Source organism: Arachis hypogaea, chromosome 1 (assembly GCF_003086295.3).
Source record: "Arachis hypogaea cultivar Tifrunner chromosome 1, arahy.Tifrunner.gnm2.J5K5, whole genome shotgun sequence".
Classification (NCBI taxonomy): domain Eukaryota; kingdom Viridiplantae; phylum Streptophyta; class Magnoliopsida; order Fabales; family Fabaceae; genus Arachis; species Arachis hypogaea.
In genome coordinates this window covers 64,865,099-64,875,563 of record NC_092036.1, presented here as the reverse complement: position 1 = coordinate 64,875,563, position 10,465 = coordinate 64,865,099, and the positions used below count along the sequence as shown (strand labels likewise).

At 40.4% G+C, this 10,465-nt stretch overlaps 1 protein-coding gene across 1 annotated transcript; it reads left to right on the top strand.

Annotated features, from left to right (window-relative positions):
* The first annotated feature begins 1,228 nt into the window (after positions 1-1,228).
* Positions 1,229-4,052, top strand: LOC140183511 (uncharacterized). The gene is made up of 2 exons (XM_072231960.1): positions 1,229-2,086; positions 2,976-4,052. Exons 1-2 carry the CDS (start codon positions 1,229-1,231, stop codon positions 4,050-4,052), a joined length of 1,935 nt encoding a protein of 644 aa, XP_072088061.1.
* Positions 4,053-10,465: the final 6,413 nt, after the last annotated feature.

The window sequence follows — 10,465 nt, the reverse complement described above, 5'->3', positions numbered from 1 at the left end:
GCCGATGCCGCATGTGATTTTTAAAAAGAAAACATGACCAGCGATTTGGGAGCAGTTACAAGCCTTGTCTGGTGCAAATTCCTGGCGGGAAGAGCATAAGAAGACCTAAGGAATAGAGGATTAGGATTCATTCACTCATTTTTACATTTTCTAGATATTTTCTCCTAGTTAGTTACACTTTGGAAGAGAGAGAAACTCTAACCTCTCTCTAGAACTCTATAATCTCCATCTCAATTTCTCTTAGCATTCTTGGTGAGATCCAAGGCTAATTTATTGTTCTTTTGGTTCAAAGTTGTAGATCTACTATTTTCTTCTCAATTAATGCTCTTTTGATTCATTCATTCTAGATCTTAAATTTGTGACTTTGCTATTTGGATTCTGATCAATGAAGTGATGAATTTCATTCAATTGTTTGGTTGTTGATGCTTGTCTTGAGTTAACTAGTTTGGATTCAAATCCTTTTTCTTAATTTCCTAATGTTTCTTACTATTTCTCACCAATTGTCTGAGGAAATGCCAACCCTAGTTATGGAGTAGATTCCTCTTACTTGGCTTAGGGGTTGAGTTGTTGGAGATACTTGAATAGTCAACATCAATTGTTAATCTTCAATTGAGAATTGCTAATTGACTTGTGTGTTACTCAATCTTGACTCCTTTGAGGTTAGGATAGGACTTGTGATTCAAGTTAATTATCTTCACTAAATCTTCCTCCAAGCTTAGGAGTTGACTAAGTGAAGCAATGATTAATTGTTGGTACAATTGATGGAATCTATAGTGATGGAACTTCCAATGCTCACCCTTAGCCAAGGCTTCTACCATAATTGATTGTTGTTCATTTTGTTAGCTCGAATTCTTACACCAACTCTCAAAACCACAAAGAACTTCCTAATCAATGATGTACATTATAAGGCAATTCCTAGGGAAGACGACTCGGTACACATACTCTCGGTTATAGATTGTAGAATTGTTTGTATGAAATTTGCGTGTCGGTTAGACTATACTCACGATTGGATTTATTGATGCCTTCTATACCGACATAACAAAGTTCTAACATCAAATGGCGCCGTTGTCGGGGAATTGCTTATGTGTGCCATGTTATTGATTAGTGTGAATATGTTGACATGTACATACGTGCATTTTCTCTTGATTGTTTGTTTGTTTTATTGATAGTTAGAATTAGTCTTTGTCTATTTCAATTGTTGTCATGAGCTCTACATTCCCTTCCTTGTATGACGCGTTCACTACCGGATCCGAGCTTAGTCCCATTTGCTCCGAAAATTGAAAGAACTTTACTTCACATCAGGCAAGCTCGGAGGTGGTTAGCCTTTGAGGAAGGTGAAAAGGTTTTTACCAATTCACCAACCGTATCCGAGGTCAATTCTGAATCGTCATTCAAAGAAGGCACTATATACTCTTCCGTTGATACTACTAATAGTTCTTCTCTTGATCTAGGTGCCGACACTATGGCCGCTCCAAGGAGAGTCACTCTCAAGGAAGTGGGTGCACCGGACTTTGTTCTCCAACCTCTTCATGTGCTTCACCCCAACTTGAATGCAAACTTTGAGTTAAAGACCGCACAAGACCCTATTAGACATCTCAAGGAATTTCACGGTGTGTGCTCAACAACTAGGCAGAAAGGATCCGACAAGGTTGCTATATGGTTGTTTGCCTTCCCATTCTCTCTTGAAGGAAGAGCCAAGGAGTGGTTTGACACTTTGCCTAGTGAGGTTGTTTCCAATTGGGACTTGCTTAGGAGGAAGTTTCTAGATAAATTCTTACCTGTGAAAATGACGGACAAGCTAAGAAAAGAGATATCATGCATTGTCCAAGGTGATACAGAAACTCTATACGAGTATTGGGAACGATTTTGCAAACTTCTAGACTCATGTTCCAACCACATGATTGATACTCAAGTTCTGCTTAGCTATGTGTCTCAAGGAATGAGACCACAAGACAAGACTCTATTAGATGCTTCAAGCAATGGTTCCTTGTCAAAGTATAAGACGGCGGAGGAGGCATGGCAACTCATTACTGACTTGGCCGAGTCCACTCAACATGCTAGACGGAGGACCTACCATCCAAAGACCGTAAATGAAGTATCTTCTAGTAGTGAGACCGCGCCCTTGCCAAATTCTTAGGCGAGATGACAATCATTCTTAAGCAACTCCAACTTGGCCAACAACAACCTCAACATCAATATCAACCACAACCTCAATCTCAACCAAGTCAACAATTGGTGGCCCAACGTGTGTGTGGGATTTGCTCTTGTTACTCACATTACACGAATGAGTGCCCCAACTTCCAAGAAGATAATACCCTAGCGGCTACCTACAATTTCTATGACCGCCCGAGTCAAGGTCCTTACTAACAAGGCGGCAACTTCAACCAAGGGTATCCCCAATAAGGAGGCAATTCTAATCAAGGGGTAGCAATTATAACCAAGGATGGAGAGATAATGGCAACTAAGGGTGGCGTGACAATTACCAACAAAGAGGAAGAGACAATGGGGGCAACCAAAGATGGAACAACAATAATTCACAAAACCGATACTCACAAAACCAACCATATCTTCAACAAAACCAAGGAAGAAACTACCAAACCTACCAACCACCACATCAAAGACAACCACCTCAACCCAACCAATCACAAGCCCCTCAAATCACCTATCCTTCCACCCCCTCCAACCAATATGATACACTTCGTTCCATTCTCTAAGGACAAAGAGAACTTCAAAACACACTTACCTCTAGTCTCACCGGCCTTACATCCACTCTTCAAGCCCTTGTAGCCTGTTTGGAACAGCCCTCTACCCCCACTCCTCAAGCCTCAAGTTCTAGCGTCATTCCCTCTCAACCTCTACCCAACCCCAAAGGTGGCATCAATGCCATTACCTTGAGGTCTGGAACCAAATTGCAAGAGAGGAGGCCGAAGGCACCAAGCCCTATAATAGTTGCTTAAGATGAGGAGGGAATCAAGATAGAAGAAGTTGAAGAGGAAGATGAGGCACAAGAGATAGTTGAAGATGAAGCCCCTCAACCAAGAAGTGAAACCTCCAAAGATGAGAAAATTGTGAAAGAAGAACTTGCTCAACCAATCCCATTTCCTACAGTAGCAAGGAAGGCTAAGAAGCGTATAGAACTTGACCGCAAGATGGTAGAAATGTTCAAGAAAGTTGAGGTAACTATCCCTCTCTTTGATGCCATCCACCAAGTACCTAAATATGCTAACTTTCTTAAGGACTTGTGTATGAACAAAGATAGAATTCATGAGCCAGAAACAATCCCATTGGGGAGTTCTATTTCGGCTTTGATGGGAGCATTACTGGAAAAATGTGGTGATCCGGGCCCGTGCATGGTTACTTATACCATAGATGGTGTTCAATTCATTGATTGTATCTGTGATCTTGGTGCATGTGTTAGTATTATGTCTCTTTTCGTTTATCATATATTGAAGCTACCACCATTGAAGCGGTCGGCGGCTAGGTTTGTCTTAGAGGATAAAAGCATAATAACCGTGACGGGTATTGCGGAAGATGTGATGGTAAACATAAAGGGTTTGATATTCCCCATTAATTTTCATATCATTGAGATACCACCAAGTGAATCCGAAAGGACATCATCCATCCTACTTGGGAGGCCATTCTTGAGGACCTCTAAATTCAAATTGGATGTCTATTCGGGAACATATTCATTTGTGATTGACGGGAGAGTCGTAAGTTTTAGCCTAGATGAAGCAATGAGGCACCCACCGAAAAATCACTCTATATTCTGGTGTGACTTAATTGACAATGTTGTGGCTGAGGTGCATTATGCAAAGCTAGATGAGAAGCATATGATTGAAGAATCAAGTGAAGAAAACATCCCACCCCAACCAGAAGCTCAAGTGTCAAATCAAGAGCAAAATATTAAATTGAAGCCACTACCGTCCCACCTAAAGCACTTCTACCTTAATGAAGCCCACAAGTTCTCGGTGATTATTGCAAGGGAATTCACTCCTCAACAAGATGAAAGGTTGCTCCATGTTTTGAGGAAGAACGAAAGGGCCATAGGTTAGAGTTTGGCAGATCTAGTGGGCATAAGCCCCCAAGTGTGTGAGCACCGGATATTCCTAGAGGAAGGAGCCAGACCCGTTCGACAACCTCAAAGAAGACTAAATCCTACAATTTTGGAGGTTGTGAAAAAAGAAGTCACCCAATTACTAGAAGCAGACATCATTTACCCCATATCGGATAGTGAATGGGTAAGTCCCATCCAAGTTGTGCCAAAGAAGTCCGGGGTGACCACCATCAAGGAGGATAACGGGGAGCTCATAGCTACACAGGTGCAAAATTCATGGCGGGTGTGCATTGACTACCGACGCTTGAACACGGCAACTAGAAAGGATCATTTTCCACTACCGTTTATCGATCAAATGCTTGATCGACTATTGGGTAAGTCTCACTATTGTTTTCTAGATGGCTATTCGGGGTACTTCCAAATACACATTGCTTTAGAAGACCAAGAAAAAATAACATTTACTTGCCCCTTTGTAACCTACGCCTATAAGCGTATGCCATTTGGCTTATGCAATGCACCGACGACTTTCCAAAGGTGCATGATGAGCATATTTGCGGACTTTCTAGAGCAATGCATGGAAGTATTCATGGATGACTTTAGTGTCTATGGAGACTCTTTTGATCATTGCTTGGATAACCTTGAGAAAGTTTTGGAAAGATGCACTAAAGCAAACCTTGTCTTAAATTGAAGTGTCATTTTATGGTTAGGCAAGGCATTGTTTTAGGACATATTGTTTCCAAAGATGGTATTTTAGTAGATCCAGCTAAGATCAATGTCATATCTAGTTTGCCTTACCCCTCTTCCGAGAGAAAAGTCCGTTCGTTCCTTGGACATGCAGGTTTTTACTGAAGATTTATAAATGACTTTAGTAAGGTAGCCTTGCCACTATCTATATTGTTGCAAAAAGACGTTAAATTTTTGACAAGTTCAAGGTTGCATTGAGCCAAGCTCCCATCGTGAGAGGGCCAGATTGGAGTGGACCGTTTGAAATAATGTGTGATGCTTCAAACTATGCGGTGGGAGCCGCGTTAGCACAACGCGAGGGTAAGAGTCCATATGTCATAGCCTATGCATCAAAAATATTGGATGGAGCACAATGCAATTACACTACTACCGAGAAAGAGCTATTGGCTATTGTTTTCGCTTTGGATATGTTCCGAGCTTATTTACTTGGCTCCAACGTGGTAGTGTACTCGGATCATGCAGTATTAAAATACTTGTTGGCTAAAAAAGAATCGAAACCGAGATTGATTAGATGGGTTTTACTATTGCAAGAATTTGACTTGGAAATTAAGGATAGGAGTGGTTCGCAAAATCTAGTGGCAGATCACCTAAGTCGCCTTTAACACACCAAGGGCGATGCCACTCCTATTGATGATTCTTTTCCCTTTGAGTGCTTGCAATCAATCTCGAAAGTCATTCCTTGGTATGCACAAATAGCCAATTACTTGGTATCCCACACCTTTCCTCCTAATCTTTCCAAGCACCAAAAGGATAATCTACAAAGCAAATCCAAATACTATGTGTGGGATGACCCATACCTTTGGAGATGTGGTGCGGATCAAGTAATTCGGCGGTTAGTGCACGAAATTATGATTATCAACAATGGCGCCAAAAACTTGGTAGCGCTCTCAAACGTAAATCACACTTTGTCACAACTTCGCACAACTAACCAGCAAGTGCACTGGGTCGTCCAAGTAATAAACCTTACGTGAGTAAGGGTCAATCCCACGGAGATTGTTGGTATGAAGCAAGCTATGGTCATCTTGTAAATCTTAGTTAGGCATATTATAATGGTTATAAATGGTTTTCGAAAATTAATAATAAATAAAGCATAAAATAAAGATAGAGATACTTATGTAAATCATTGGTAGGAATTTCAGATAAGTGTATGGAGATGATGTGTTCCTTCTAAATCTCTGCTTTCCTACTGCTTTCATCCAATCCTTCTTACTCCTTTCCATGGCAAGCTGTATGTAGGGCATCACCGTTGTCAATGGCTACATCCCATCCTCTCAGTGAAAATGGTCCAAATGCTCTTGTCACAACACGGCTAATTATCTTTCGGTTCTCGATCATGTCGGAATAGAATCCATTGATTCTTTTGCGTCTGTCACCATGCCCAATAATCGCGAGTTTGAAGCTCATTACATTCATTCAATCCCTGAATCCTACTTGGAATACCACAGACAAGGTTTAGACTTTCTGGACTCTCAAGAATGGCCGCCAAAGGGTTCTAGCTTATACCACGAAGATTCTGATCAACGAATCCAAGAGATACTCGCTCGTTCTAAGGTAGAACGGAAGTGGTTGTCAGTCACGCGTTCATAGGTGAGAATGATGATGAGTGTCACGGATCATCACATTCATCATATTGAAGTGCAACGAATATCTTAGAACAAGAATAAGCTTAATTGAATAGAAAATAGTAGTAATTGCATTAAAACTCGAGGTACAGTAGAGATCCACACCCTTAATCTATGGTGTGTAGAAACTCCACCGTTGAAAATACATAAGTGATGGTCCAGGCATGGCCGAATGGCCAGCCCCCATAAACGTGATCAATGGATCATAAGGTAATCCAAAAATAATCCAAAGATGTCTAATACAATAGTAAAATGTCCTATTTATACTAGACTAGTTACTAGGGTTTACAGAAATAAGTCTAAATGCAGAAATCCACTTCCGGGGACCACTTTGGTGTGTGCTTGGGCTGAGCTTGAGCTTTACACGTGTAGAGGCTTCTTTTGGAGTTAAACGCCAAGTTGTAACGTGTTTTTGGCGTTTAACTCTGGTTTGTAACGTGTTTCTGGCGTTCTACTCCAGAATGCAGCATGGAACTGGCATTGAACGCCAGGTTGCGTCGTCTTGATTCGAATAAAGTATGGACTATTATATATTGCTGGAAAGATCTGGATGTCTATTTTCTAACACCTTTAAGAGCGTGCCATGTGGAGTTTTGTAGCTCCAGAAAATCTATTTCGAGTGCAGGGAGGTCAGAATCCAACAGCATCAGCAGTCCATTTTCAGCCTGAATCAGATTTTTGCTCAGGTCCCTCAATTTCAGCCGAAAAATACCTGAAATCACAGAAAAACACACAAACTCATAGTAAAGTCCAGAAATGTGAATTTTTAATAAAAACTAATAAAAACATCCCTAAAAGTAGCTAGATCCTACTAAAAACTACCTAAAAACAATGCCAAAAAGCGTATAAATTATCCGCTCATCACAACACCAAACATAAATTGTTGCATGTTTCCAAGCAACTGAAAATCAAATAGGATAAAAAGAAGAGAATATGCTATAAATCTCAAAATATCAATGAATATTAGTTCTAATTAGATGAGCGGGACTTGTAGCTTTTTGCTTCTGAACAGTTTTGGCATCTCACTTTATCCTTTGAAGTTTAGAATGATTGGCATCTATAGGAACTCAGAGTTCAAATAGTGTTATTGATTCTCCTAGTAAAGTATGTTGATTCTTGAACACAGCTACTTTTATGAGTTTTTGCCGTGGCCCTGGGCACTTTGTTTTCCAGTATTACCACCGGATACATAAATGCCACAGACACATGACTGGATGAACCTTTTCAGATTGTGACTCAGCTTTGCTAAAGTCCCTAGTTAGAGGTGTCCAGAGCTCTTAAGAAAACTCTTTTTACTTTGGATCACGACTTTAACCACTCAGTCTCAAGCTTTTCACTTGGACCTGCATGCCATAAGCACATGGTTAGGGACCGCTTGATTTAGCCGCTTAGGCCTGGATTTTATTTCCTTGGGCCCTCCTATCCATTAATGCTCAAAGCCTTGGATCCTTTTTACCCTTGTCTTTTGGTTTTAAGGGCTATTGGCTTTTTCTGCTTGCTTTTTCTTTTTCTTTTATATTTTTTTCGCCACTTTTTTTTTCTTTCGCAAGCTTTTGTTATTCACTGCTTTTTCTTGCTTCAAGAATCAATTTTATGATTTTTTACATTATCAATAACATTTCCCTTGTTCATCATTCTTTCAAGAGCCAACAATTTTAACATTCATAAACAACAAGATAAAAAATATGCACTGTTCAAGCATTCATTAAGAAAACAAAAAGTATTGTCACCACATCAATATAATTAAACTAATTTCAAGGACAATTTTGAAACTCATTTACTTCTTGTTCTTTTGTATTAAAAACATTTTTCATTTAAGAAAGGTGACAGATTCATGGAATTATTCATAGCCTTAAGACATATTTACTAAATACTAATGATCATGTAGTAAAGATACAAACATAGACAAACATGAAGCTTAAAAACCGAAAAACAAAGAGATAAGAACAAGGAAGTTAAGGAATGAGTCTACCTTAGTGAGGGTAGCACCTTTTTCTTGAAGGACCAATGGTGTCCTTGAGCTCCTCTATGTCTCTTCCTTGCCTATGTTGCTTGATCCCTAGTAATTTTGGTGCTCCTATCTGTAGTTGCTCCCAATAATTGTATGGAGGAAAATGTATCCCCTAAGGTATTTCAGGGATTTCTTGATGAGGGAATACCTCATGCTCTTGTTGAGATCCATGAGTGGGCTCTCTTTATATGCAGTCAAATGCTCTACTACTGAGCTATGGACCCTTCAGATGAATCTCTCCATCTCCCATGACTCGGAGGTGGAAGCTTTTGTCTTCCCTTTCCTCTTTCTAGAGGTTTCTCCGGCCTTAGATGCCATAAATGGTTATGGAAAAACAAAAAAACTATGCTTTTACCACACCAAACTTAGAATGTTGCTCTTCCTCGAGCAAAATAAGAAAGAATAGATGAAGAAAAAGAAGAGATAGAGGAGAGGGAGAGAGGTTTATGGTTCGGTCATGTAGGGTGGGTTTGGGTGGGAAAGAAATTTTGAATTTGAAGGTAGGTGGGGTTTATGAGGAAGAGTGGGTGGATGTGATTGGTGAAGGGGTAATAGAGAAGAGAGATTGAGGTGATTGGTGAAGGGTATAGTGTTATTAGATTGTGTGAAGAAGAGAGAAGTGGGGTTGAGGTAGGTGGGGATCCTATGGACCCCACAGGATCCTGAGGTGATTCTGTGGGGTCCACGGATCCTGAGGTATCAAGGATTTATCATCCCTGCACCAATTAGGCGTGTAAAACACCCTCTGCATGCAATCCTAGTGTTCAACGCAAGATTGATGCTTGTTTCTGGCGTTCCAACGCCAATCTGCAGCATGTTTCTGGCGTTAAACGCCAGTTCCATGCTTGTTTCTGGCGTTTAACGCTAGCTTTCCTCAGGGTGCAATCCTGGCGTTTGAACGCCAGACTGCTGCTTGTTTCTGGCGTTGAACACCAGATTCATACTCTGTTCTAGCGTTGAACGCCAGCTAGATGCTCCTTACTGGCGTTTAAATGCCAGTAAGCTCTTCCTCCAGGGTGTGCTATTTCTTCTGCTGTTTTTGATTCTATTTTTAATTTTAGTAATTATTTTGTGACTCCACATGATCATGAACCTAATAAAACATAAAAGAACAATAAAAATATAGATAAATAAAAATTGGGTTGCCTCCCAATAAGCGCTTCTTTAATATCAATAGCTTGACAGTGAGCTCTCATGGAGCCTCACAAATCATCAGAGCATTGTTGAGACCTCCCAACACCAAACTTAGAGTTTGAATGTGGGGGTTCAACACAAAACTTAGAGTTTGATTGTGGCCTCCTAACACCAAACCTAGAGTTTGATTGTGGGGGCTTTGTTTGACTCTGTATTGAGAGAAGCTTATCGTGCCTCTTTTTTTATGTTTACAGAGAGATACCCTTGGGCCTTAAACACACGGTAGTCCCCATTCAAATGAAGGATTAATTCTCCTTTGTTAACATCAATCACAGCTCCTGCTGTGGCTAGGAAGGGTCTTCTAAGGATGATACATTCATCCTTATCCTTCCTAGTGTCTAAAATTATAAAATTAGCAAGGATGTAAAGGCCTTTAACCTTCACTAACACGTCCTCTACCAATCCATAAGCTTGTCTTATTGACTTATTTGCCTCTCTAATGAGAATGTGGCAGCATGTACCTCAAAGATCCGTAGTTTCTCTATTACAGAAAGTGGCATAAGATTTATGCCTGACCCCAGGTCACACAGAGCCTTCTCAAAGGTCATGGTGCCTATGGTACAGGGTATTAAGAATTTACCAGGATCTTGTTTCTTTTGAGGTAAAGTTTGCTGAACCCATGTATCTAGTTCACTAATGAGCAATGGAGGTGCATCTTCCCAAGTCTCATTACCAAACAACTTGGCATTCAGCTTCATGATAGCTCTTAGATATTGAGCAACTTGCTCTCCAGTTACATCTTCATCCTCTTCAGAGGAAGAATAGTTTTCAGAGCTCATGAATGGCAGTAGGAGGTTTAAAGGGATCTCTATGGTCTCTATATGAGCCTCAGATTCCTTT